This window comes from Corvus moneduloides, chromosome 23 (assembly GCF_009650955.1).
Source record: "Corvus moneduloides isolate bCorMon1 chromosome 23, bCorMon1.pri, whole genome shotgun sequence".
NCBI classification, from domain to species: domain Eukaryota; kingdom Metazoa; phylum Chordata; class Aves; order Passeriformes; family Corvidae; genus Corvus; species Corvus moneduloides.
This window is the reverse complement of record NC_045498.1, coordinates 7,098,809-7,122,885: the sequence shown is the minus strand read 5'-3', so window position 1 is coordinate 7,122,885 and position 24,077 is coordinate 7,098,809. Positions and strand designations below refer to the sequence as shown.

The 24,077-nt window shown below is 61.0% G+C and overlaps 2 protein-coding genes across 9 annotated transcripts; one reads left to right on the top strand and one right to left on the bottom strand.

The window, feature by feature from the left end:
* Nucleotides 1-6,927: 6,927 nt before the first annotated feature.
* Nucleotides 6,928-12,730, bottom strand: LOC116455070 (digestive cysteine proteinase 1-like). The gene is made up of 11 exons (XM_032132457.1): nucleotides 12,551-12,730; nucleotides 11,436-11,495; nucleotides 11,098-11,190; nucleotides 10,837-11,009; nucleotides 9,875-10,118; nucleotides 9,611-9,803; nucleotides 9,319-9,512; nucleotides 8,617-8,708; nucleotides 8,371-8,532; nucleotides 7,605-7,794; nucleotides 6,928-7,295 (listed from the first exon to the last, which is right to left on the bottom strand). The coding sequence occupies exons 1-11, from the start codon at nucleotides 12,600-12,602 to the stop codon at nucleotides 7,108-7,110; spliced, it is 1,641 nt and encodes a 546-aa protein (XP_031988348.1). The 5' UTR covers nucleotides 12,603-12,730; the 3' UTR covers nucleotides 6,928-7,107.
* A 126-nt stretch (nucleotides 12,731-12,856) lies between these two features.
* FGR (FGR proto-oncogene, Src family tyrosine kinase) lies at nucleotides 12,857-23,291 on the top strand. 8 transcript variants are annotated; one of them, XM_032132455.1, is made up of 14 exons: nucleotides 13,655-13,847; nucleotides 15,198-15,353; nucleotides 17,705-17,765; nucleotides 18,016-18,268; nucleotides 18,363-18,465; nucleotides 18,742-18,840; nucleotides 18,994-19,097; nucleotides 19,168-19,317; nucleotides 19,740-19,904; nucleotides 20,815-20,994; nucleotides 21,102-21,178; nucleotides 21,256-21,409; nucleotides 21,839-21,970; nucleotides 22,127-23,291. In XM_032132455.1, the coding sequence occupies exons 4-14, from the start codon at nucleotides 18,028-18,030 to the stop codon at nucleotides 22,333-22,335; spliced, it is 1,614 nt and encodes a 537-aa protein (XP_031988346.1). In that variant the 5' UTR covers nucleotides 13,655-13,847; nucleotides 15,198-15,353; nucleotides 17,705-17,765; nucleotides 18,016-18,027; the 3' UTR covers nucleotides 22,336-23,291. The 8 variants fall into 8 exon arrangements, with proteins under 8 accessions (XP_031988347.1, XP_031988342.1, XP_031988346.1 ...); XM_032132456.1 differs by lacking the exons at nucleotides 13,655-13,847; nucleotides 15,198-15,353 and adding an exon at nucleotides 12,857-12,880; XM_032132454.1 differs by lacking the exon at nucleotides 15,198-15,353.
* Nucleotides 23,292-24,077: the final 786 nt, after the last annotated feature.

The following is a 24,077-nucleotide window of genomic DNA, read 5'->3' as shown; positions in this document are numbered from 1 at the left end:
CCCGCCCGGCCCGCGCGGCCCCGCCCCCTCCCGCCGTCCATTGGCGGCGCGCCGCATCAGTCACGCCTCGGCCGCTTCTTATTGGCGAGCGGGCCGTCACTCACAGCGGCGGGGCGGGGCGCGCCGGGGAAGCGTGAACGTCACGGGAGGGCCGCGGTGACGCAGCCGCTCGGCCCCGCGTGACGCGGCGCGCGGGGGAGGTCGCGCGAGATCGCGCGTGGAGACGGTGGGGGGGAGGGGGCGGGGACTGGGAAAAGGGGCGGGGCTGGACTGGACAGGGCAGGACTGGGCAGGGCCGGGGGAACAGACAGGGCAGGACTGGACAGGGCCGGACGGGACTGGACAGGGCAGGACTGGGCAGGGCCGGGGGAACAGACAGGACAGGACTGGACAGGGCCGGACGGGACTGGACAGGACAGGGCCGGGGGAACAGACAGGACAGGACTGGACAGGGCCGGACGGGACTGGACAGGGCAGGACTGGGCAGGGCCGGGGGAACAGACAGGACAGGACTGGACAGGGCCGGACGGGACTGGACAGGACAGGGCCGGGGGAACAGACAGGACAGGACTGGACAGGGCAGGACTGGACAGAGCCGGACGGGACTGGACAGGACAGGGCCGGGGGAACAGACAGGACAGGACTGGACAGGGCCGGACGGGACTGGACAGGACAGGGCCGGGGGAACAGACAGGACAGGACTGGACAGGGCCGGACAGGACTGGACAGGACAGGACAGGGCAGGGCCGGACAGGACAGGACAGGGCCGGACCGGACCGGACCGCACCGGGCCGGACAGGACAGGGCCGGACAGGACAGGACAGGACAGGGCCGGGGGAACGGACAGGACAGGACAGGGCCGGACCGGACCGGACAGGACAGGACTGGGGGAACGGACAGGGCAGGACAGGACAGGACAGGACAGGGCCGGACAGGACAGGGCCGGACAGGACAGGGCCGGACAGGACAGGACAGGACAGGGCCGGGGGAACGGACAGGACAGGACAGGGCCGGACCGGACCGGACAGGACAGGACTGGGGGAACGGACAGGGCAGGACAGGACAGGGCAGGACAGGACAGGACAGGACCGGACAGGACAGGACCGGACAGGACAGGGCCGGACAGGACAGGGCCGGACAGGACAGGACAGGACAGGGCCGGACAGGACCGGACAGGACAGGACAGGGCCGGACAGGACAGGACCGGACAGGACAGGGCCGGGCCGGACAGGGCCGGACAGGACAGGACAGGGCCAGGGGAACGGACAGGACAGGACAGGGCCGGACAGGACCGGACAGGACAGGACCGGACAGGACAGGACAGGGCCGGACAGGACAGGGCCGGACAGGACAGGACCGGACAGGACAGGGCCGGACAGGACAGGACAGGGCCGGACAGGACCGGACAGGACAGGACAGGGCCGGACAGGACAGGACCGGACAGGACAGGGCCGGGCCGGACAGGGCCGGACAGGACAGGACAGGGCCGGGGGAACGGACAGGACAGGACAGGGCCGGACAGGACAGGACAGGGCCGGGGGAACGGACAGGACAGGGCAGGACTGGGCAGGGCCGGACAGGACAGGACAGGGCCGGGGAACGGACAGGACAGGACTGGGGGAACGGACAGGGCAGGACAGGACAGGACAGGGCCGGAAGGAGGCTGAGCTGGGTCGAGGAAAGAGCTGAGGGGAGGTTGAAGGGGGTGGTGGCAGGGCTGAACCAGGACAAGGTGAACAGGAGATCCATGGCTGGCCTATGTTAGGGGAGGGGAGTTGGATTAGGGCTGGGGAGGAGGAGGATGGGAGGCTGGATTAGGGCTGGGCTGGGGAGATGAGCTGCTGCAGGGAGGGAAGGTCTCTGCGGAGGTGGGTGAAGGAGGGTCAGGACTGGGGAAAGGAAGGAAGAGAGCAGAGGAGTGTGGGGAGGAGGAGGAGGTGTGTCCGCCTTGAGAATGGAGGTGAGGAGGAACAGAGCCACCTGCTCTGGGGAGGGCTGGAGACACCAGCAGGGCAGGGGCAGTGGGAGTATTGTGGCTGGAGGCTTGAGAGAAAGAGAATAGGAGGAAGAGGAAGGGAAAATGAGGCAGGAGGTTGTGTCTGCAGGGAAAGGAAAACCTTCACGTGAACCTGCTTCCCCTTTGCTCTGACTCCAGCAGCTGCTCATCCACAAGTCCCAGACACAGCCATGGCTGGTTTCACGGGTGGATCGACCTCTAATGGGGAGCAGGGTCAGAGCAAACTGCAGCTCCCTGTGCTTACACTGCAGCCTGGGAGCAGCTCCAGGTGGGAACACAGGAAAGATTTGGCCCCGTTTCATTTTGGGAATGAGGTTGGACTCAAGTTGCTGCAGCAGGGACAGATCATACACTGTACACGTGCACTAATTGCTCCTTTTTTCATCAATTAGTTGTCATTTTGTACAACGTGACACAGAACAGGTGCTTTGAGAAATGGGGGAAATTAAGGCATTTTGGTGTTAAAAGTTCACTGTAAATCCAAGATGGAATGAGCAAAAGGCAGTAACTGCTCACAGTTGTGTGATCTGCTCCGTTTGCTTGACATTCCCGTGCTCCTGCACCCTTCCCTCTTTCTCAGACCTTAAGGGATACCTTGAAATCTTTGGGAAACTTCTATCCTTACCTTTTTTGCTACACCAGATGACAGAGTATTCCCACTCCTGGCTGGTGCAAGTGGTGAAGCTGAAATCTGAGCTGCTCAGGCTTTCCCAAGAAGGACCGGGGGAGTGTCTTGGGTTTTTAGCTTGGCTGCGTGGGTGTGCATAATGAACCGGAATTCTGCTGTGCTTGGCTACCTCGGGGACTCGTTCTAATCACCGGGCAAATGTGCTGTGTGTAGGAGAAATACTTAATTTCATGACATTAGTTGCATTGTGCTGGATGCTGGGTTGTGATTGGGAAATGTCCGTCGGTGGGAAGCAGGAGGCAGAGCTTGGCAGAGGCGGCGGATGGCTGGGAACAAACCCCTCCTCGCCGTTCAGGGGCTGCAGTGCTCCAGGGGAGGGTTTTGCGGGATGAGGAGGTGGAAGACTGGGGATGCTCAGATTTTGGGGCTTGACAGCGCACCTGGAGAAGGGAAACGCTGCCTGCAATCTGTTACAGTAAATCATGGAATCCTGAAATGGTTTGAGTTGGAAGGGACCTTAAAGCTCCTCTTGTCCCACCTCCTGCCATGGGCAGGGACACCTTCCGCTAGACCAGGTTGCTCCAAGCCCCGTCCAAGCTGGCCTTGGACACTTGCAGGGATGGGGCAGCCACAGCTTCTCTGGGCACCCTGTGCCAGGGCATAACCACCCTCACAGGGAAGAATTTCTTCCTAACATAAAATCTAACCCTGCCCTCTTTTAGTTTGAATCCATTCCCCTTTATCCTATCAATTAAAATCTACAAGTCAGGGTGTGGGGCGTACGGAGTGGCAAATACCTGGGGCTGAAGGAAAAGGAATGGTTCCGTTTGAGAACATGAGCAACAAACCTGCCAGAGCAGTCACGGGCGCCAAGGGAGAAACATTTGGCTGAGGAAGAGCATTTGTAAAGCTGCTACTGAAGGAAGTGTGAGAAGAAACGCTTGGAAAGCCACTGCCTCGGTGATTTTCCAGCAGAGACGCATTGGCAGCAAAGCAGTTTCAAGCCTTCAGAGTTTAGAAGGCTGTTCAGCTATATCAGATGCACCCTTTCACTATGGAATGGTTTGGGTTGGAAGGAATCGTAAAGGTTGTCTCGCCCTAATGCCCTGCCATGGGCAGGGACATCTTTTTGTGCCGCAAAAACCTCTGGTTACTGTGTAAGACAGCAAAAGCCTCCCCTGGATCATGGTCTTCATCATCCTAAAATCTCAGGGTTTTATGTAAAGCATGTCCTTCCCCTTCATGGACCACCTGGCTCTGTCCTGGGGAGACCGAGACCCCCAGGAGCCCCTTCCCCCTGGCATAGGAGTACTACTGTGAGCTCTCCATCAGCCCCTCTGGGTCGCCTGGAGCATTTGGGAGCCACGAGGTTGCCAAAGCAAGTTTGATTCAGCTGCTGTTCCTTGACACCGTCTGTGGTTCTCTGTAAATCACTAACAGATAATAATTTCATATTCTGGCTCTGCGTGTCCCCTGCTCGCTGAATAATTACCTTGTTTTGTGTGAGCCATGAGAGGTTTTCACAGATAATTCATCCAGCAGGGAAAGGCAGCCAGATTTTGGGCTGGAGCACATTTTCTGGCCACCTGGCATTGCTGCACAGAGGTCTGTGCCGGAGCGCAGCTGCCTCCGGAGGGAAATGCTGTATCCAGGACAGCCGAGGGCAGGGCGAAAACCCAAACCCAGATGAAATCCCAGCCGCCCTTCCTCGGAGAATAATTTAGCTTGGCAAACTCAGCCCACCCTGGGTTTCTGGATGTGTGGACAGATTGATCCCACAGATCTGGATGCTCTCACCCACAGAGGAGCTGTTTCACTGGAAACAGAATTCCTCCCAGGAGCTGTTTGTGGTGGTGAGCTTCATCTCACTCCCCATGTCCTGCCTGGCCTTGGGTGGGTGGGTTGGAGCCCAGCATGGACCTAAGATTGCCCCAAGGTTGCCATCCCTATCCCGGGGTTGAGTTGATGCAGGGCAGGAGGAGGAAGGGTCATCCCTGTGCCAGCTTATCTCGGCAGCTCCCAAACTCAGGGTACTTGCTGGCATCGCTGTGCTGAGGGGCTCCAGTCACAGAATCTCAGAATCACTGAGGTTGGAAAAGACCTCTGAGATCATTGAGTCCACCCTTTGACTGATCCCCACCTTGTCACACAGACCAGTGCCATGTCCAGTCATTCCTTGGACTCCTCCAGGGATGGGGTCTCCACCACATCCCTGGACAGCCTCTTCCAATGCCTGACCACCCTTTCAATGAAGAATGAGACGTCACAGCCCTGTCCTACAGCCTCCACAACCCTGATGGAGAGCAGTGTCCTTACCTTTAACTTGGGTCATGAGGAGCATCAGCACCTCCATCTCGTCATAAACCGGGATATTGTTGAGGTAGAAGCCACAATTCCAGTCACTCACCTGGGTGGTGATGACTGACAACCATTTGGTGAGCATCTTCATGGATCAATTCCTAAAGAAGCATCAGGAGAGCATCAGGCTGGACTAACAAGCTGTTTGGAGGCTCAGGAAATCCTGGGAGGTGGCCAAGCAGGCTCCCACCTCCAGCATGAGCCACCACTGGCTTGGACAGCCTCGAAAGGGGTCAGTGTGCAGGCAGACATCACCTATGCCCAGCCTAAGTGCCCGAGCACCAAGCTCTTGGTTGGCAGATGCCAAAAAGGGGCAGCTGAACAAGGAGGAGGCCCTGAAGGAGAGGAGACCATGACAAACACCTAACAGAGGATGGGGGCAGGACTGGAAGCTGACCACTGAGGGCTACCACCAGTCCACCCCATAGACTAAGAGGGAGATGGGGTTCTCAAGGTGGGATATGGAAGGTGGGTCCCAAATCCTCTCAGCTTCCACCCTGAACAGTGCTCATTTCCTTAAACACCAACCTCAGCTGATGTTTCACCACCAAGGTATCAAATTTGGGGGGATTTTCTGCAAGGTGTCTCTTCCAAAGGAAACCTTAAATGCAGAGCTTCAGGCCAGCTTTGCTTCCAATAAATAGCAGGGTTCAGAGTGGCTGTGCTTTGCTGTGCTCTGCAAAACTTGGAGCCACTCTGAGGTATGGGTGTCCAGGGAAGTCTGGAGGTCACAGCTCAGCCGGGCTGGGAGCCAGAGCCTACATCTGGCTCTGCAAACAGCAAACCTCCCTTCAGGTATGTCCTTTCTTATTTTTTCCTCTTTCAAATATAATAAACAGATATTTTTTTTTAAGTTCCCAGCCATCCAAACTACCCACACTCAGGACCGCAATATCCCTAATGCCATGAATGCAAAATTTCAGTAAATGCTTCCTGGGGATGCAAAACCTCCAACTCTCAAAGCCACCTTCGTGTTCAGCAGCAAATTCAGGACATCACCTATCCAAAGGGAGCCTGAAAGTCACGGTTCCCTGAAAGTCAAAGCATGTTTTATTGACTGCAGTCAAGAGAATCAAAGAGACCTGGACTCCCACGGAATAAACCACATTATTCCTGTGCGGTGATCATTCCTCTCCCAGACGTGAATTCCAGCCAGCCTCCCTGCCGGGAATGATTAAAGACCCCTTCAGCAATCAGCAAATTGTCAAATAAGCAGGTGAACAAGAGAAAGAAAACAAGGGAATATGATGACCTGCCACCACTGATGAGAGCAGTTGTGTCACCTGGAGGGAAGTGCAGCTCCCTAAGTGCTGCCAGTGGTCTGGTGTACAAAATTGGGGTGTAGTCATGGGGAATGTCACTTCTCAACTATCAAAACCCCATTTTGGGGGAAGGTAGAGCCTGTGCAGATGCAGCTACAAGTCAGGGATGACTTTTCCCCTCTTCTAGGTTTCCCTTCCCACCCTGTTTTAGTATCCTCATGCACTGATCCTGCTCTCCAGGATGGCTTGAGCCCAAACTAAGAGCACACAGCTGAGCCACGGCCACGGTGTGAAAGGGGAGCACCCCCAGAGAGTGAAGGTGCCTGGCTGGTGGCACTGGCAAACACCCTGATGATGACGTCCCCACCTGCAGCCACAACAGGCACTTTGGCTGTGGGGCAGAGGGTGGAGGCCTTCCCCCTCCCCAACACTCCACGTCAGGAATTTCTCATCTCAGCAGAAATCCCTGGGGTTGTTTGTGCTCCACCTCAGAGCTGGAAAAGCTGCTCCCCTCGCCCCGAGTGTCTGGGACTGGCAGACTAGGATCCCACGGGACCAAGAAAACCAGCCTGGGAGCAGGGACCTGTACAGGATGTGTCACTGGGGCACAGGGGCACAGCTGTGTGGGCAGCAATTGAATCCCTCCTGTAGAAGCCATCCAGTATTTTTCCAACGTCTTTATTGGCAAGCCCAGTGCTGTGTCCCTGTCCTGCCCCATGTCCAGCACTGAATGGGCCTGTCCCATTGTGTCCCTGGCTTCCTGACAGTTCCACTGAAGGGGCTGATCCAGGGCTGAGTACCGAGAGTGTCGCCCAGAGCCTTCCCTGCAGAGACAGGGTGGCTCAGGCCAGGATGGGGTAGGTGGCCTCAGTGGCCACACCACAATTGTTGTCCTTCATGGCCATGAGGATGTAGCCATCATTGCCCCAATACGTGGACCAGGAGTTCTTGATGAGCCAATAGGTCTCTCCCTGCAGGACTCCGTAGCCCACAGCCAGCACTGCGTGGTCCAGCGATCCCGGCGTGTTGTCTGCAGGGAATGACATGGGAGAGGGTTCACTTGAAGACCATCCCTGTCTGGAGACTATCCCTGTCTGGTGAGCATCCTTGTCCAGAGACCATTCCTTTCTGGAGACCACCCCTGTCTGGAGAAGATCCCTGTCCAGAGAACATCCCAGTCTGGACAGCATCCCTGTTCCCAGGGCTACTCTCAGTGCTGCAGAGGACTTCAGGGCTCATCCCCTCCACCCCTCCCTTGACCACAAGGATGGGACCTGGGTGCTCTGACATTTCCTTGGGCACCCAGGTCCTCCCGTGCCCCGCGTGCTGCTTGTCTCACCGCATTTGGGCTCGTAGTAGATGCCGTTGGAGTAGAAGGAGAAGGTCTTGTGCGAGGCGTCGATGCTGACGGCCACGGGGCCGTGCTTGTAGATGGCAGCTTTGACCGCTGTGATGTTGCCCGAGGTGACATTGACGTAGCCCGTGATCTTGGCCAGCATCTCAGACTGGTTGTAGTGGCACAAGCCATTCTACAGAGCCAGGGGACACACACTGTCACCAGGACCCCTAGGATCCCTCGCTGGGACCCCGCCCACTCTGCCTGACCCTGTGGATGCAGGGAGTGATCTGGAATTTGGGCTGTGAGAGCATCCTGGCTCTGACCCCGCTGTCCTCCCAAGCCCGGGGTGGTGGGCATGTTTTCCCAGTTGCTCAAGGACACAATGCGGAGAGCTGGCTCTGCACCCAAAGCCCTGGAGGGCTGTTGCCTGCATCTTGCTGTCACATCCCTGTCCCCAGGCGGCTTTGCTCCATCCCTGGGTAGCCCGGGGTATGGAGTGACCCATGGCACCACGCATGGGTGGAGGAGTCTTGTCCCTGTTTTGCAAGAAGAGAAACTGAGGGACGCGGTGACAAAACCACCTGGCCGAGCCCTGGGGCTTGACTTTGATGGTACTTTGAACCACGGAAGCCTGGTGCCTTGGGGACGAGGTGACATCCTCATCTCCAGAGCCTCTTTGTGCCTCTGACACATCCAGGTGGGTCTCACTATGTCTTAAAGCCACAAGATGTTGGGAAGGCCATCAGGGACAAGGGGCCACCCTCACCTGTCCCTTGTAGGTGCCATAGGACTCAGTGCTGGCGATGCCCCCGTGCTTTTTGATCCACTCGTACGCTCTCCACTCCTCGCCCCCGTCGCAGGCGTAGTTCCCAAAGCCCCAGGAGCAGTCAATGAGGACTTGTTGGGACAGGGGGGTCAGCACGCCGGTCTGCAGGGGGGACATGGTGAAGGGATGGGAATGGGCACCCTCCAGACGCCCCATCCATGCCGTGGGGCACAGCCCTGCTCCCACCTTGAGGAAGAGGGCACCTTCCATGGCTCCTGTTGTAGCGAAGCTCCAGCACGACCCGCAGACGGCCTGATCCTTCACGGGGGTGACAGCACCTGAGGACAATGGGGCAGGGGATGAGAAACCGGGTTGACACCGAGGGATGGTGGCAGGTGGAAGGGAAACTGAGGCAGGAGTTGAGTTCCAGAGGCAGCACAGCCAGGTCTTGAAGTGGGGGAATGCACCAGCAAACCTGGGACCCCTGCCCTTGGCTAGGGGCAAGCTCTGGGGGTTTCACTCCCAGCTGATGGAGACATGGGGGAAGCCAGATGTTGCTTCAGATATCACATCTGTCCCTGGGGCACCAGAGTGAATTCAGGGCCAAGTGCTGACTCAGCTGCCTTTAATCATAGAAACGCAGAATGGTTTGGGTTGGAAGGGAGCTCCAATACCTTCTCATTCCACCCCCTGCCATGGGCAGGTGACACCTTCCACTAGACCAGGTTGCTCCAAGCCCCATCCATCCTGGCCTTGGACAGCCCCAGATTCTCCATACAGCCTGTTCCAATGTCTCACCAACCTCATAGATGTGCAGGGACAGCACAGCCCCACAGGCTCCTCCGTGTAGTGATGGAGAGCAGGGGAGCTCTGTGGGACTCAGCGCTGGCCCTGGTGAGGAGCACTCACTCCCAAAGCCCCCCGGTGTCCCTCTGACCCCGCACGTACCGTACATGCGCCAGTCGAGGCTCTCGGGCAGGATGATGCCAGTGTAGAGCTCCGTGGGGAAGGGCAGCCCATTGTTGGGGATCCCGCTGTGACGGCGGCCCCGCAGGGCTGCCAGCTCCTGGGGCGTGCGGTCGGCCAGGTGGTTCAGGGACAGCGTGTAGGAGAGTGCGGCGCGGTTCCGCGAGTGCACAAACCTGCCACCACAGTGGGGACAGCCCCAGCTGGCACTGCCACCACCTCCTCGGTGTGAGCAGCACCCCCAGAGGGTCGTCATCCCCCCGCCTGCCTGTACCTCATGTTGTGCACGAAGATGCTCTGCCTGTGCTCCAGCTCCCGCACGGAGCTGTAGCGCCGCCCCATCTGCCGGCGGTAGTCATGGAAAACCTGGTGTGCCCAGGGCTGGTGCTGTCCCACCAGGTCCTCCATGGGGTTTGCCAGCACACGATGCTCTGCCACGTTCCCTGGCAGCACCCCACACTTGGTCTCTGGGGACCGAAGAGAGGACACCGTCAGCCCAAGCCCCGCGGGCAGGACGGGGGGACCCTCCCCGGCTCACCATTGATGGGGAGGTCGAAGACGGAGGGGGGGTAGCTGTTGTCGAAGTCAGTGTAGGCAATTTCGTATTTGTCGTAGTGGGAGCCCAGCAAGCTGTTGTACCCCCGCATTTCATAGTGCACGGGGGCCACCCCACAGCTGGAGTTGGTCACCCACAGGGTGTAGACATTCTTCTTCTGTGCCCAGCGGGTGACATTCTGCCACACAGCGCAGTACCGGCCCTCGTAGTACTCCTCCCGCAGGAACTGGGGGGGGGACAGGGCCTCAGGGAGGGGACCCCAACCTCCCCCAGGCACCCTGCTGCCCATCCAGCCCCTTTGCACAGCCCAGTGCACACACCAGGCTCTCTGGCTGCATCCAGGGGCTCCATGGCCATTAGCACACAGCCATGCATGGGATGGAAACGGGGGCAAGGATTTGGGGTGCAACACAGGGCAGACCCCCCTGTCTGGCTCAGCAGTGCCCTGGGGACACTCCACTGTGCACAGCACTCTGTGCACCCATAGCAGGGGTTCTGGCTGCACTAATTTTCTCCAAAAACCTCAAACGATTCCAGGTTTTTCCTGCGTGTTTCCAAGCTCTTGCCATGCAGGCATGTGTCCAGCTCAGTGACAACCTGCTGTCCCCACTGCTCACGTGCTGTGCCCAGCCCTGACGCAGGCTGGGGCCGGCGGGAGCTGAGCCGCCATGCAGGGACTTGCCCAATCCATGCCGAAACGCCAGCGTTTGTGTGGGATGTGACACGTCCCAACACGGCTGCTGGGGTTGGGAAAGGAGCCAGGAGTCTGGCCCCAAGCCGGGTGGGGAAGTGACCCTCCCTGCGCCCTGGGGTGTGGGCACGTGTCCTGGCCTGTCCCAGCACCCTGCAGCCCTCGGACAGAGAGGAGCATCTCCCAGCACCCTGTCCCACAGCCTGGAGATGCTTCGGGGGGCAAGTCACTTCCAGGCTCTGATGCTTCCCACCTTAAAGCCCCTCATGCTGGGGAAGACGCTCTGAGCCATGACCACATCCTCCTTGGAGCCAGGCAGCTGGAAGCACTTCCTGGTGTTCACCTCCTTCTCGGTCGTCTCTGGTGTGATCTTGTACCTCATCCCATAGGGCTTCACTGCTGCCAGCTGGAAGGTTATCACCTGCCCTGTGCCAGGGAAAGGGAAACTGAGGCACAGGAGTCCTGCTGGTGCAGGGATGGACGCAGCTGAAGCAGCTGGGTGCCCACCTCCTACCTCCGTAGTACTGGATCCGGCTCTTGTTCCCTGTCAGGTTGTACCAGGCTTCAAAGGGCTCCTCGATCTCGGCGTAGGGCAGCTTAATGACCCCTGTGAGCCCCCGGCACAGGACACAGGTCAGCCCCAAAACCTCAGCACCCCAACATCCCTTCCTGAGCCCCCCAGAGTTTGCGGACCCACAGCCAAGCAAGCCATTGCCCCCATGGGTGAAGGGTCAGGAAGAGGCACTCGGCTGTTGGAACTTGCCCCAACTTGGCACTGGGACAGCCTGGTCCTGCCCGGTGCTGAGCATCCTCTCCTCTCCCCCAGCACAGGGGGCTGCGGGATCCCATTACCTCGGACGTGGTAGATGGAGCCGAACTGAGGGGGTGGGCGGGAGAGCCCATAGTCCTGTCCTGAAAGGCAGAGAGGGGCAGGGTGAGGGGGGCTGTGTGTCCCCCCAGCTGAGATGGGGATGGGAGGCTGCTGGGCCAGTGCTCCCCTTCCTTGCAGCTGGGGGCTTCCCTGCTTGGCCAAAAGATCTTCCTGAGCTCATCCAAAGGCACATCCAAGGGACACCGAGGCACTGACACCCTCCCAGGGTCAGCACTGTTGCACCCCCAGGGAGCCTCAGTTCCCGGGTGACTGTTGGGGTAATGGTCCAGTGTCACCCCAAGCACTGGCCTTGGATGGTATTTCCAACGTGGGACTCAGCCAAGCTGTCCCCAACACACAGGCCACGGTTGAGGGGTGCCAGGGACCTGACTGGTTCCGCCTGGCTTCTTTCAGTGACCTCCCCAACCTCCCTCCGGGCTCCCAGCTTATGCAACCTCACGCCAACACAACTGCTGAGAACGAGCCCTTCCCTCTCTCAGCATCTTCCTCCTTGCCCGGAACGACTGGCAGCACGTGCCCGGCCCCAGACAGCACCTGCCCAGCCCGGGACAGCCGGGAGCAGACCTGCCCCCCAACCCTCGGGGAGGCAGGGACGAGCAGACCCCCCCTGCACCCCAGGCTGTGCCAGGGGTACCCATCACACGCCGTCTCTGGGCACCCTCAGACGGTGTCAGGGTCCAGCAACGGGTCCAGCCACCTCCCAACCCTGCTCGGTTTTATGAGCGCCCAGAAAGGGGGTCCCACGGGGGCATGGTCGCCCTGCCACCCCTGTCCCCTCCCGCTTGGCTGCCCTGCCTGCTTGGGTTAAACCCCTTGAGTTAAAGCCTCAATTTAGTCTTATTTTCACGTCCCCAGCCCCACCAAGCCCTCAAGGCACATCCCCCCTGCCCACCCACCCCAGCTGTGTCGTGGAGGAACTGTAAATTTTGGGACCCGACAAGCAATAAAACCACTTCCCCAGTCTCCAACCTGCCCTGCAGTGCAGCGGGAGGAGATCTGGTGGGGTGCCGCCATCTCTCTCCCATGCCCGGGGTGTCCCCAGCAGGGACAGTGCAAGGGTGGGGGTCAGACTCACCCCGGACGGCGATGCAGAGTGCAGAGGCCACGAGCCAGCGGAGAACACCCATCCCGGCCGCCCCGGCTAGCCCGGCACCGGCTGCTCAACTTTAAGCCGGAGCCAGCGGCGGCGAAACCCGGCGGAGCCAATGCAGAAGTTCGGGCCCTCCCTGGAGGAGGGAAAGAACCGGCATCATGTGGTGCCTGGCGGGGGAACGGGCACCCCGGGGTGCTCGGCTGGGAGAGCGAGTCTCGGCAGGGCCCCCGTGCAGGGAGATGGAGCAATGCCGGGTGCTGCGGGGGATGGGAGGTGCAGGATGAGCCCCAAAACGCCTCAAGCAGCATTTGGGTGGGTGCACCAGATGGATCTGTGGGGGACCCCCCCAAGCTGGGGTCAGCCAGACTTCCTTCCCTTTAAGGATGGGTTGTCACACCTGGTCTGCACCTGGAAGGGAGAAATGGGCAGTGGGGCGTTCGGGGCTGTGTCTCTCCTCCTGGGGTGGGAGGGCAGAGCTCCTTGAGGTCTTTTCAAGCAGCCCCGATGCCGGGGTGATGGGCAGGAGGCAGCAGAGGGTCTACAGGGTGGCATTATCGAGCCAGATCCTGAGACTGGGAGCACTGGGAACTCTTTGCTGGGGGTCTGAGCCAGCCCTGGGGCACGGGGGGACGGCTGTGTGTGTCCTGCCACCAGATGGGCAACTTGCTCCTGTCCCTTACAGGACCACAGCGCTCTGTGCCCAATTTGATGTCCCTTTGCTGTCCCCTGCCCGGGACTCTCCCTCGGGGAGCTCAGGGAGGCACTGTCAGGCTTTGGGGACGGGTGCAGGCAGCCCCCACCGTGGCACAGGCTGGATCCGCACACGCCCCGTAAATCCCAGCGGGCAGAGCCTGGGAATCCACGCCAGTGTCCCCTTGTGTTACTGGGGACCAGAGGCCCCCTGATGCCTGTTCCCCTCTGTACCACCTCCACGGGCAGGCTGTGGTCCCCAGCGAGCGTGCCGAGGTGATCCGAGGCTGGTCCGGAGGGTGATCCAGCAGCCACCCCGGCTGGGCTGGCTGGTACAATGAAGCGTTGCTGCGAGCGCGGGGAGGAAGGGGGGGCGAGGGGAGGGGAAGCTCTTGCTCGGCTGCCAGAGCCGCCGAAGAGACAGGGGAAGCTCACGGCCGGGCGCTCCCGCTCTCCCACGGCTCCCGCCCCGACACCCCCGGCGCTGGGCGAAGCGGGGGCTGCCGTGGCTGCCCAGCCGGTGGTCCCGCCGGGAGCCCCGTGGAGCGGGGGGTCCATGCCAGCCGGAGCAGGAGGGTGACGGTAGGAGGTACGTGTGCGGTGTGTGGTGTAGGGTGGTGGGGGACTCACCCCTGTAATAGCGAGGGGGTCTCTTAATCCCTTTGCCGTGGTCTGCCGAGAGATGCCCCCTCCATGTCTGGGGTGGCTCTGGGTCTCAGATGGGATGGGCACTGAGCTGTGGGGACAGAGGGTCCCGTGACACTGGTGGGGTCTGTTGGGGGGCCTGCCCTCACTGCACCCTCACTGCTTCCCTGGGAAATGCCTGGGGGTGGGAGCAGACCCCCGTCCTCGCCATCCTGGGGGCAGCAGGTTAGCGGGGGGCTGCCGTGTGTGTGAAGATCTGGGGGCACCCACCGGCCGCAGCTCACCATCCCGGCACTGATCGGGGTGACACCATGTCGGGGACCCTGCGGAGCATGCGGTGCCCTCACCCGTGCCGGACCCACACGCTGGGGAGGGGACAGGCCACGGCACCCTGGGGGACACACACACACCTGTGCCCTCCGTCCCTGCAGGTGCCCATGGGGTGCCAGCCCAGCCAGCGCTCCGGGGCAATGTTGGAGGCTCAGCTCTCCGTGGCTGGGGCTGGGGGGAGCTGTGGGGGGCTCAGGCCCTGGCCGGAGCAGATGCTCCCCCCACTCCCTGCAGCTCTGCTTCGTCCCTGATCCTTGGTGTGTCCCAAGGAGGGACAGGAACTCGCTGCTTCCTGCCCTGCACAATTCCCTCCCCACCCCGCTCCTCCCGGGACATTGTATTTGGAGCCCTGGCTGGCTCCCTCCCTCCGCCCCTGCAGCCCCTTGGATCCGGGAATTGCTCTTCTTCCAGCGGAAATCCTGCTTTCCCAACCAGCGATGGGGCTGGAAAGCTGGGGAAGGGGGGCTTCCTCTCTCCTGAGCATCTCCTGCCAGGGATGGGGGCGAGGGGACCCCCCTGTCATGGGCCTGGTGGCTGACCAGTGGGCTTGTGGAGAAGATCACTTTTGGGGGTGTCAGGTTCTTCATTTTTCACCCCAGGGAATAGCCCTGCTTGTGGGCATGCAGGGTATGGGTGTCATCCCTCCTTGCACCCCTTGTTCTCAAGGAACCTGCTCCCACTGGGAGCCACAGGGGACTCACCAGGCCCTGGGTGAGCTGGGAGGACTGGAGCTCGAGCAGGGCTCCATCTCCAGGTATCCTCTGGGTGGGCTTGGGGCTGGCGGCAGTGGGGAAGGGGCAGGTACATGCCACCATCTGCCACCGTGCTGGAACAAGGAGCAGACAGGGGAGACAGATGTGGCCTCTTATCCCCTCCCCAGGTCTGTGGGGTCCTGGGCATGGGATGGGGACACAAGCTCCAGGTCCTGTCCCCTAGCGAGCCACCTTCCCCTTCTGCGCTGCAGCTGCCTCATGCCTCGGTTTTCCTGCTGGGACCAGGGAGCTCCAGAGCCACAGGGTGACAGAGGAACCTCGGCGGCACCAGGCTGGGCTGTGCTGTGCAGCCCTCTCAGTTCCTCTTCCGAGGGAGTGGGAGCCAGATCACCACGGGGGAGTGCAGGGTGAGGGTGTGGGACAAGGCATGGGGGGATTCAGAATGGCCAGGGGGCTGCAGCCCTGCTGTGATCCCTGCCTGACCTTCCCAGCTGCCACTATCCCCAGGGCTTGAGGTCCTGTCAGTCCTGTCGCCCCTTGGTGGCCACAGCACCATCCTCTTCCTCCCCCTCTTGCCCCGCACCGTGCTCCTGCTGTTTCCTCTTCCCACTGCGTAGGTGCCATGTGAGTTCCTCTGGTAGCTGCCTCCTGCCCAGGGGGTCATGGCCCCCTCAGCCTGGCAAATGCCACCGTGGCTTGTCTCCACGGCACAGGGTGTGACATTCCCAGCACCCCCATATTGCTCTGTGTGGCTGCATCCCCCCAGAGCCTGAGTTCTCCACTGCTATTGTTCCCGTGAGGGGAATGAAGGCAGGGCATGGAGGTGACCCCAGGGGTACCTCAGCGCTGTAGATGACATGCGGGGTGACAATGGTGTGTGCAGGGGACATTGTGCCCTGCCTAGGAGCTGGGGACGGGGCTGAGGCTGAACTGCCCCGTGTCCCAGGGGTCTGGGGAGCAGATGGATGGGCAGTCAGGGATGTGGCTGCTCCGTGCCCAGCCATGCCCGGAGGGATGGGGGTGATGAATTGGCCGGGTCTCAGTGCGGGGCGGGACCTGGCAGCTCGGCCAGGACTGGTGCTGGTGGAGCCAGGGCAGGAAGGGCTCAGTTGCCATCTGCTCCCCAGCTCCAGCAGCTCCTTTTTGGGAAAGCTGGAGCCAGACACCAGCGCGCAATCATCGGACACGGCACCGGCTGCGTCCCCTCCCCAAGGACGGTGTGAGGGATGGCTCTGGGCCACCCTGGGAGGAGCACAGGGGGCTTTTGGGTGTGCAGGGAAGGGGAAGCCTGGGTTCAGTGCTGCTGCACAGCACCTAAACCCTCAATGCTGTGATACTGGGAGGTTGCACTTGCCTGGAAGATGCTCCGTGCCATCCCCGTCCCCATCCCTGCTGGCATCTGTGGTATCTCCATTGCCTGCTCAGCACTGAAATTCAGCAAAATGGGAAGTTTCTGAATGTGGCGGGTGGGTGATTCTCACCCAGGCGGGACAGAGTTTGTGAGAGCCAGGGTTGTTCATCAGTTTAAATAGCCATCAATTATCATCAGGAATAAAATCCCCAACCAGCCGAGTTTGCTCAGGTTTGGCAATGCTACCCTGTCAGCAATGGCTGTGGCCTTGCCACACCACCAGTGTTGAGAGCAGAGGTGGAAGGGGAGAGCTGGGCTCTTTCCACCCCTACTGAGAGAGAGGAAAGGGAATCAATGACCATGATGGGGAAAACTTGCCTGAAACATCTCATCCACCCCAAAACCTTTGCCTCCTGCTGCTCACTGGAGTGCAGAGGACAGGACACCTTCCTGCTCCTTCCCTCTGCTCTCAGCTGGAGACAGAGTGACCTCTGGCATATTGCAGACTGGATTGCTCTGCTCGGAGCAAACTGGGCAGACTGGTGTGGGTGGGTGCCCGGCAGCCAGGGCAATGACAGGGCTGGGGATGGACGTCTCCTTGCAGCCATGACAGGAGAGGTCCGATTTCCCCATCCTCCTCCTCCTCCTCTGTGACACCTTCTCGCCACATGCGGCCGGAAGAGCCTGTCCTGACCACAGCGATGTGAGCGGGGACCTTCCACCCCAAAACACCCACTGCCGTCAAGCAGAGGGTGTGGGGATGGGGACGCTTCGGGGGCTCCTTCCCACCCGGCCTGGCTGTTCTTCAGCCTCGGGGACACAGATGCCCTGGAGGGACGTGAGCAGTGTGGTGAGGACGAAGTGAGAGAAAAACCCACTTGAGGATGTGGTTTCAGCCCCCACCGGGGTGTTGCAGCCCTGGGAGGAGTGTTGCAGCTTTGTGGGGGTGTTTCAGATCACGCAGATCATTTCAGCTCATGCAGGGGAGTTGCAGCCTGCGAGGGGGTGTTGTAGCCCATGCAGGGGTGTTACGGCTCATGCAGGGTATTACAGCCTGTGCATGGGTGCTTCAGTCTGTGCAGGGGTGTTGTAACTTGTGCAGGGGTGTTACAGCTGATGCAAGGGGTGTTGCAGTCCACGTCGTTGGTGTTGCAGCCTGTGCAGAGGTGTTATGGCCCATGGCAGGGGTGTTGCATCCTGTTACAGGGAGTTTCAACCTATCCAGGGGTATTTTAGCCCTTGGCAGAAGTGTTTCAGCATGTGCAGGGGTGTTCCAGCCCCGGAAGGGGTATTTCAGTCCACCCAGGGGTGTTGCAGCCTGTACAGGGGTATTTGATCCCATGGAGGGGTGTTACAGCACATGCAAGGGTGTTGCCCCCCAGCTGACATCCTCCCTGGTGTCCACAGGTGCCTCTTCTCCTCCCCGAAGTGACATGGAGCAGCTGAAGTGACCTGAGGAGCCGTCGCAGTGAGTGGAGCTGCCACGGAGCACCCACGGGTGCCGCGGGGACATGGGGAGCACAGCCCTCCTCGCAGTGGGTCCCTGCTACTGGCAGTGCCCATGGGGACCCCAGTGTCCAGTGTGGTCCAGCGTGCTGAGCTGGGGGGTGGCAGGACCTCCTGGGGCCAGAGGGGCGCACCCCAGTGCCTCTACCCGTGCGTGCACACACGTGTGCCCTGCCGGGGGGCGTGGGGCTCACGGACCCTCTGTCCCACAGGCGGTGCCCAGGATGGGCTGTGTGCCCTGCAAAGAGAAGGGGGCTGGCAAAGGGCAGGCAGGGGGCGAGGGGGGCTCTCTCCAGCCCCCTGCCTCCCAGTACGACCCCGATCCCACGCAGCCAGAGGCCATCTTCACCCGCATCCCTGACTTCAACAACTTCCAGGGGCCAGCGGTGCCCTTGGCCCCGTCCTTCGCGGAGCCAGGGGGCTTCACCTCCAACGTGCTGCAGACGTGGAGCGGGGGCATCACAGGTCAGCAGGGTGGCTAGATGATGGGGAGGGGTGTCCAGCTGCACCCCTGGGCTGTGGACTCTGGGGTCACTTTGGTCCCCTCCATGTGCCACAGGCAGGGGGGTGACGCTGTTCATCGCCCTGTATGACTACGAGGCCAGGACGGAGGATGACCTGACATTCCAGAAAGGGGAGAAATTCCACATCATCAACAACACGTGAGCCTCCCCGGACCTCCTGCACCCCCAGCACCCACATACCACCCCGGGGAGGTGCCTTTGTGCTTGGGTACCCACCGCAGGACCCAGGCTGAGGAGCCTGGCTCTGCCTGGCTCCATTGCTCAGTACCAGGGCCACGAGTCATGGGTGGTTTCAGCAGAGATGGGTGGGGGAGAGTGGGGTCTGGCGGGGCCGTGTGCAGGGTGAGGAGGCACATGGTGGATGGGTCTGTCTATCTGTCCCTCCTCCTCCATATTCTCTGTTTCTCTGCCCAGGGAGGGGGACTGGTGGGAGGCCAGGTCGCTGAGCTCGGGTGCCACGGGCTACATCCCCAGCAACTATGTGGCCCCTGTGGACTCCATCCAGGCAGAAGAGTGAGTAGGGGGGAAAGGGATGGAGACAAACCCCAACCCACCTGCCTCAGGCCCAGGTGTCCTTGTGAGCCCCGGCAGTGCCACGGTGCTGGCAGGAGGTTCCATGGTCCCCTCGGCGGTGCCTTCGTGGTGCTGAGCCCATCACCATGGCAGGTGGTACTTCGGGAAGATCGGGCGCAAAGATGCAGAACGGCAGCTCCTGTGCCACGGCAACTCCAGGGGCACCTTCCTCATTCGGGAGAGTGAGACGACGAAAGGTAGAGGGACAGGGGTGGAGACACTGGGGGTTGTGCCCCACATCCCTCCCTGACCAGTATCCCCTCGTAGGTGCCTACTCCCTCTCCATCCGGGACTGGGATGAGGCCAAGGGAGACCATGTGAAGCACTATAAGATTCGGAAACTGGACAACGGGGGGTACTACATCACCACCCGTGCCCAGTTCAGCACCGTCCAGCAGCTGGTCCAGCACTATATAGGTAGGGTGGGGTGGGGGGCACAAGGGGGCAATAGGAGGGGTAGGGAAAGCTCAGAAGACCTTTTGGTAAGAGACTGGGCTGACGGGGTTGAACTGGGGAAGGAGGGGGCTGTTCTGGTGGTGGCATTAGGGGACTCCCTGAGGGTCTCCCCTTTTCCACGTCCAGGGTGCAGGGGATTCCCACTGTCTCCAGTGGGTGGGCATCACCCACTCCCTGGGTGTAGCTGGGGGGACTGGGGGTCCAGCCCAGCCGAGGGGTTGTGGGGCTGTCCCTAGGGGAAGGTGGAGGGGGGTGCATTTATGTGTTGGGGGTGACTGGGTGATACAGGAGCCTTGGCAATGCCTGGGGTGGTGGGAGTGGGGCAAAGGGCTGGTGGGGGTCTGTGCCCACACTGACTCCTGTCCCCCTGCCCGGTGCTGCAGAGCGGGCAGCTGGGCTGTGCTGCCGCCTGGGCGTGCCGTGCCACAAGGGAACCCCCAAACTGGCCGACCTCTCAGTCAAAACCAAAGACGTGTGGGAGATCCCCCGCGAGTCCCTCCAGCTCCTCAAGAAGCTGGGAAATGGGCAGTTCGGGGAAGTCTGGATGGGTAGGGTCTGATGGGCAAGCCAGGGTGAGAGGCAGGGGGGGTGCAGGGGTACCCCCAGGCCTGGCACTCCACCAGGAAGAGCTCCTGCCTGCCAGGACAGGCTGAGAGACACCGATTTGCTGGCATGAGGAATTACCCCATGTCCTGCTCTGGGTTCACAAAGGGTACCCCAGATGCCCCATGTCACCTCTGCATGGGCAAGCAGACCCCCATTGCAGATGGGACCACAAGACCAGGCCAGGGGGTCCCACCTTCACCATCCTCTTCCTCTGGCATCCCCTGCTTCCTCCACTCATGCATGCTGCCTTCATCCCATCACATCGCCTCCCTCCTCCTCCCTGCCTGCCCCCCATCCCCCGCAGAGTACAACGACGGGTTGTGCCATCTGCTCACCCACCCATGCCCTGCTGTGAAGCCCCAGACCCTGGGATTAGCTAAGGACGCCTGGGAGATAGCGCGGGAATCCATCACCCTCGACAAGAAACTTGGCATGGGATGTTTCGGAGACGTGTGGATGGGTAAGGTGGGGGAGCACAGGGGGCAGGAGAAGCCTTGTTCTGTCCTGGCAGGGAGCATCACAGAGTGCCAGGTGGTACCCACTTGTGTGGGGGAGATGGAAACTTGGCACAGAGTCCACGAAGGGTTTGGGAATGGGGTGAGGTTGGTCTTGGGAGAGGAGCTCACGGGTGCCTTGGGGTGAGGGGAACTCCTTGTCCTGGGTGGGATGCAGTGGGATCCTGATCCCCGCCAAGGGATCCCTTCCTTGCCCTGTCCTGATTTCTTGCCCATCCATCCATCCATCCATCCATTCACACAAGCATGCAAGCAGGCACCCACACACCCCTCCATCCTGGCCCCACCAGGGCTGGCTGTCCCCTGGGCTCGTGGTGACTCTGTGTCCCCAACCCAGGCACATGGAATGGCACCACGAAGGTGGCGGTGAAGACGCTGAAGCCGGGGACCATGTCCCCTGAGGCCTTCCTGGAGGAGGCTCAGATCATGAAGCGGCTGCGTCATGATAAGCTGGTGCAGCTCTACGCTGTGGTGTCGGAGGAGCCCATCTACATCGTCACCGAGTTCATGAGCCAGGGTGAGCGGGGGGCACCTGCTTGGGCATGGTGCCAGGGCAGGGGGGCTCACAGGGGAGGGCACCCTTGGGTTTTGGGGGTCTTTGATGGGGACCCCTTCTGCCTGCAGGCAGCTTGTTGGATTTCCTGAAGGATGGGGACGGTCGCTACCTGAAGCTGCCCCAGCTGGTGGACATGGCTGCCCAGGTACCGGGGGGCTGGTACAGGGTGGGGGTGCCCCCCAGGGGTGTACTGGGGGTGTTCACTGCTCCATCCCCCCTCAGATTGCAGCGGGCATGGCGTACATTGAGCGGATGAACTACATCCACCGGGATCTCCGTGCTGCCAACATCCTGGTGGGAGACAACCTCGTGTGCAAGATCGCTGACTTCGGCCTCGCTCGCCTCATTGAGGACGACGAGTACACGGCGCGGCAGGGTAGGAACCTCTGCACTGCGTGCTCCCTGTTGTGTCCCACCCTTAGCCTGGAGATGGTCACCCCCAAGGCTGGGTGACGTGGGCAGTGGGTGCCCCAAATTATGGTGCACCAGGGAATGATGGACACCCCAAATTACGGGTATTTTGAGTGACAGATGCCCCAGGTGATGGGTACCCTAGTGCAGGGTGCCTCGGGTGCTGGGTGTCCCAGGTGTGGGCTGCCCCAGGCAGAGGGTTTCATGGCTGCTGGGTCCCCCTAGTGCAGGGTGCCCCCCGTTCAGGGTACCCTGGGTGCAGGATGCCCTCAGTACAGGGTGCTTCAGGTGACGGTCCCAGGTGTGGGATGTCCCCAGATGTGGGTGCCCCAGGTGCAGGGTACCCTGGGTACAGGTGCAGCCCCAGCCGTGGCTCAGCTGACTCCCCTTGCAGGTGCCAAGTTCCCCATCAAGTGGACGGCTCCAGAGGCTGCCCTTTTCGGGAGGTTCACCATCAAGTCGGACGTCTGGTCCTTTGGCATCCTCCTGACGGAGCTGGTGACCAAAGGCCGGGTGCCCTACCCAGGTACGGCCCACTGGGGCAGGGGCACCCTTGGGGTGAGTCGGGCAGGGCACAGACAGGGGCTGACTCTCCTCAGCAAGGCTTGTCCCATGCCTCAGTTTCCCCACTGACCTGTCCCGTGGGGGTGCTGTCGCTGAGCGGGAGGTCCTTGTCATACAGGGATGAACAACCGAGAGGTGCTGGAGCAGGTGGAGCGGGGGTACCGCATGCAGTGCCCGGGGAGCTGCCCTCAGTCCCTGCACGAGGTGATGGTGCAGTGCTGGAAGAGGGAGCCCGAGGAACGCCCCACCTTCGAGTACCTCCAGTCCTTCCTCGAGGACTATTTCACTGCCACCGAGCCCCAGTACCAGCCTGGGGACAACCAGTGACCCAGCGCTGGCACCCCCAGGAAGCTCTGGGGTGGCTTTGGGGTGAATCTCCTCTATTCTTTAGGAGGTTGTTGCTTCCTTCGTCTGTGCCCCCCCAAAAACGCCTGTGAGGGGTGCTCAGGGTGCCCAGGGAGGACACAGGGCTTTGCACAAGGTTGTTTGACTCAGAGAGGAGACAGAACTGTGCCCCCCAGCCCCGCCCTTCCCCCACTCCCTTTATTGCCTTCACACCCAGCTCTGAACCTGAGAAGGGCTTTGGCTGCAAGGAGGAGTGTGGGTAACCCCCGTGAATCCCCCAGACACCCCCAGACCCTCAGTAGCAGAGGGCTTGGGGGGAACTCCCCATGCCAACCCCAATCTCTTCTGGGAGCACAGCTGGGTGGGGTTCGGCCCCCCAAAATCCCGGCACTGACCTGTGGGAGGTCAACTCAACCCTCCCGCCCTTTATATCTCCTTTAATTTATAAGATTTTATATGCCTCCCCCCAGCAGCCACCGCCCCCACCAAGAGGTCCCTGTATTTGGGGGACCCCCTCGTCCTCTGCCTTATCTCCTCTGCTTTATAGACGAGCCAAGTCCTGAAAGCCATACACCTCTGCGTGCACTGGGGGACAGGGGGGCCTGAGGGGGGCACACGAGGAGTCCTGGGGGGCCCAGGCAGGGTGGGGGCAGCTCTGCCCCAGGGGCTGTTCCCTCCTGCCCCGAGGGGGCAGGAGGAGGGTACGGGATGGGGTCAGCCCCACAGCGCTTGGGGCGGTCCCGGCTGCAGCAGGAATTAAGGGGGGGTCTGGGGGGCACAGTCAGTGTGTCAGTGTGACTGTAATGGCTCTGGGGGAGGAGGGGGCCACCCTGTCTGCTGCCCCTCCAGGCACTCCCATTCTCGAGTCCCAGTCCTGTGCCCCATGGCCAGTAGCGCCCCTGCACCCCCAGGGCAGGGCTGTGGGTGGACAGTGCCGGGGGGGGGCGGAAGGGAAGGGCAGGGGAGGGATTTGTTGTTTATTTTTTTTTAGTGAAGTCTGTAAATACAGAGAAATAAAACCTTTCTAACAAACTGGGGGCAGCCCAGGTCCTTCTGCCCCTGCCCCGCCCCAAAAGAGACAGGCTGCCCCGGGTGGGCATGAGCACTGGGGGGTGCTTAGAGCTGGGGGGACAACACCCAGTTACAGGATTTGGGGTGGGAGCACCCATCCCCATGGTGGGGGCTCCGAGGTTCAGCCAAGCCAGGACTGAGTTATGCCCCCTCACCCGCTCCAGCCCCAGGCCATGGGTTTGGGGGGTCTCCTCAATGCGAGTGAGCAGAGAAAGTCCCCCCTGCCCCCAAGTCCATGTGGGGAGGGGACACACCAACTTCCTTTGTGACTAAAAGCCTGGAAACGCTGGGTCGGGAAGCATTTGGGTTTGCAAAGCTGCCCTCATGCAGAACACCCCACAGCCCCCCAGCACTCCCTGAGAAGGGACTGTCCCTTCCTGCCAGCTGTGACAGGGAGGGGTCCCGTGCTTGCAGGCTGGGGAGGAAGAGGTTAATTTTCCTTGCAGCTTGGCCTCCCCAGCAGGGCCCAGCTGTGCCGGTAATGAACTCCTCAGCACTGATGGGAAGGAGGGACTGGCCCCCACCCCAGCCAGGGGGGGCTCAGGCTGTGGGGAAGACGCTGGGCATGTGGGGAGGAGGGCACGGGGCCAATGCCAGTGGATATGGGGACATACCAGGGGCTTAGGGGATATGCTGAGGTGTTTGGGGACATA

Bases quoted from the DNA above. Each gene is read 5' to 3' on its own strand.
- LOC116455070 (XM_032132457.1), bottom strand. From the start codon at position 12,602: ATGGGTGTTCTCCGCTGGCTCGTGGCCTCTGCACTCTGCATCGCCGTC. The intron at 8,533-8,616 runs GTGGGAGCAGGG...TCCCCCCTGCAG, and splicing joins AAGGTGCCCTCTTCCTCAAG to ACCGGCGTGCTGACCCCCCT. The intron at 7,795-8,370 runs GTGAGGGTGGCC...CTGGCTCTGTAG, and splicing joins ATGGCACCTACAAGGGACAG to AATGGCTTGTGCCACTACAA.
- FGR (XM_032132451.1), top strand. From the start codon at position 17,809: ATGGGGAGCACAGCCCTCCTCGCAGTGGGTCCCTGCTACTGGCAGTGC. The intron at 19,098-19,167 runs GTAGAGGGACAG...ATCCCCTCGTAG, and splicing joins GGAGAGTGAGACGACGAAAG to GTGCCTACTCCCTCTCCATC. The intron at 21,971-22,126 runs GTACGGCCCACT...CTTGTCATACAG, and splicing joins AGGCCGGGTGCCCTACCCAG to GGATGAACAACCGAGAGGTG.